This window comes from Leptonychotes weddellii, chromosome 12 (assembly GCF_054177405.1).
Source record: "Leptonychotes weddellii isolate Sample4059 chromosome 12, ASM5417740v2, whole genome shotgun sequence".
Taxonomy (NCBI): Eukaryota; Metazoa; Chordata; class Mammalia; order Carnivora; family Phocidae; genus Leptonychotes; species Leptonychotes weddellii.
The window spans coordinates 81,962,860-81,965,449 of record NC_138380.1 but is presented as its reverse complement, the minus strand read 5'-3'; the positions used below and the strand labels follow the sequence as shown (position 1 = coordinate 81,965,449).

General features: G+C 49.3%; 1 gene segment (V, D, J or C); it reads left to right on the top strand.

The window, feature by feature from the left end:
* Positions 1-818: 818 nt before the first annotated feature.
* LOC145716427 (putative non-functional T cell receptor gamma variable 10) lies at positions 819-2,311 on the top strand. The segment is given in 2 exon segments: positions 819-1,475; positions 1,564-2,311. Coding segments are annotated over 2 exon segments (375 nt in total).
* The last annotated feature ends 279 nt before the right edge of the window (positions 2,312-2,590 follow it).

Sequence of the window (2,590 nt, the reverse complement as noted above, 5' to 3'; positions counted from 1 at the left end):
TTTATGTTTTCTTATTTTTGAAACCACGAGTCTTCTGTCCCAGGAAGGATTTTCTGGGACTGCAAGGCATTGAGCTTGCCTGGGAGCGTCTGTTCTCAGAGCTGCTCCTGGGACAGCAGGAGCACATGGGGTCCTTGAGCAAAGGACGGTCACCCCAAGTCCCTGTGCTTCCTCACCTCCCAGCTTCTGTGATGACACTTGTTATTTGTACTTTTTGATAATAGGCATTCAAATAGGTGTGAAGTGATATCTCATTGTGTATTTGATTTGCATTTCCCTGGATTTCAGATAAACAACAAATAATTTTGTAGTTTATGTCCAGATATTGCATAGCATTTTGCACTATTTTTCCATTAAATCTGGCAACCCTATGTGAGGTTACCTTTTTGCCTCAGGAACAACAGCAATTCTCTTTTAAATTAACTTGCTTTGCTTGCATTCTCGTGCTCGTGCATACACACACACACACACACACTCACACACACACTCACACACACACATACACCTGATTTTCCATAACTGTAATATTCCCTGTAATACTACACTATGAGGACCCCAGAAATCATCTACTGTAACTAGTCCAGTTTTAAGATGAAACACCAATCCCCAACATTTCCTGAGCTTTTTCTTTGCATCTGGGACAGGACACAGGCTTTGCTCACATTCCCTGCTTACTCTGCATGCAACCTAATGAGGTCCCTTTGACATATGAGGAAAAGGAGAACTAGCTTGCCCAAGGCTCCTGTGTACAGCTATCATGTCATGTTAGGGCATTTACATGTTCCGAGGAGACCTCTGGGAGAAATGCCCCAGTGCTAGCTCAGGGGGCCTGCTGCCTTTTCAGCAGGGATCTCTGCTCTGTGCTTGGCCCTGCATCCCGAGCAGCCTGCACACCCATTGCTCTGTCAGTACCAAGTGGCCATTTGAGGCTTGAGATTTGTCTCCAGGCAGACCTGGCTCACAACCCCATCTCCTAATCCTCCTTAGGCATGTTGCCTTGGAATGGTTACTTAAAATACCAGCCAGGCTTTCCCCATTTCTAAATTGAGGGTATTACCATTCATCCCACAGGGTGATTTTCAGATGTGATAAAAAAAAATGAGCCGAAACAAATTAGTGTGGTGCTCAGGTGTAGTCGAAGTCCAATCAAGGATTGCTGTTATCACTGGTATTCTCCTTGCACCAACATTCCTCATTGTTTCTCAGCCCCCTAACCATGGATGTTCCCTCCACCCCTTGTGGTCAGACCTGTCCCTGCCCTCTGGCCCCTCCCTCCCTTTCTCCTGCCTCTCTCTCATCATTACCTGCAGGTGCCTCAGGGAAGCAGAAGCTCAGATCCTAACCTGCCCTCTGCCACCACCCAGGCAGTCTCCTCCCAGCAAGTGCATCTAGGAGGTCACCCTGGGTTTCTTTCCAGGTAGGAAGCAGAACCATGCTGGGTCTCCTTGCCATCCTGTGCACTCTCCTGTTTCCCGGTAAGTCCAGACACGCTCCCCCCGTGCAGGGTACCCTGAGGCTCCTGGCCATCCCTGTCTCACCACTGTCCCCTCCTCCCCCTGGCAGGTGGTGGAGCAGGGCTCAAGCTGGATCAGCCTGCTTTGGTGGTGGTGCGCTTGCCCCTGGAGAGCTCAGCCACCCTGCAATGCAAAGTAGACACCTCGGTCAGCTATGTCCACTGGTACCGCCACCAGGAGGGTACGGCCCCCAAGAGGCTCCTCTACCTAGACATGTCCAGGTCCTATGTGCAGAGGGATTTTCCCATGAAAGCAGACAAAGTCAATGCCAAGAAGGGCAGGGAGAGCAACAGCTGTATTCTGTCGGTGCTGAAGCTGGAGAAGCGTGACGAGGGCGTGTACTACTGCGCTGCCTGGGAAGAGCACAGCCCTGTGCTCTGACCAGGTCCCTGAGCAAAAAGGTCTCTGTCTCCCAGGGCGCTCCATGCCCGGCATCTTCCACCGGCTCTGGGTCCCTGGGGTTGCCCTGGGTCAGCCTCAGCACCCCAGACTCTCGCTCTCCGCGGGTCCACTGCACAGAACCCTGCAGGCTAAGGAGCCCCTGGCGCGCAGTCTGGCGCAGACCCAGCGAGCTGTCCAGTCTGGAGGGACTTTTCTAAAGATCGTCCGGCGCAGCGTTTCTGAAGCGCTTGGAGCAGAATCTGTGCTGCTCAATGCAGTAGCCACTAGCCACTAGCCACATGTAGCTCCTGAGCACTTGAAATGTAGCTAGTGCACTAGTGCAAACTGAGATGGGCTGTTTGTGTAGCATACAAATCACATTCTGGAGACTATAAAAACAGATGAAATATCCTAGTAATTTCTATATTGATTACTGTTGAAACACTGTTTTGGATATCTCGCAGTAAATAAAAACAGTCCTAGAATTTTGTTTCTTTAACTTTTTAAAAAATGCCACAGTTAGAAAATGTGTCTCAAATTGTGACATACATTTATTTCTACTGAACAGAGCTGTGACAGACCGGCGACTGAAGATTCTGGCCATCACCAGTGAAGAATGTGAGAATAAAGTATTGTGAAAATCATTCGAGAGAGAGATTTACCATAAAATGATTGAAAACTGAGATTGGAAGTCA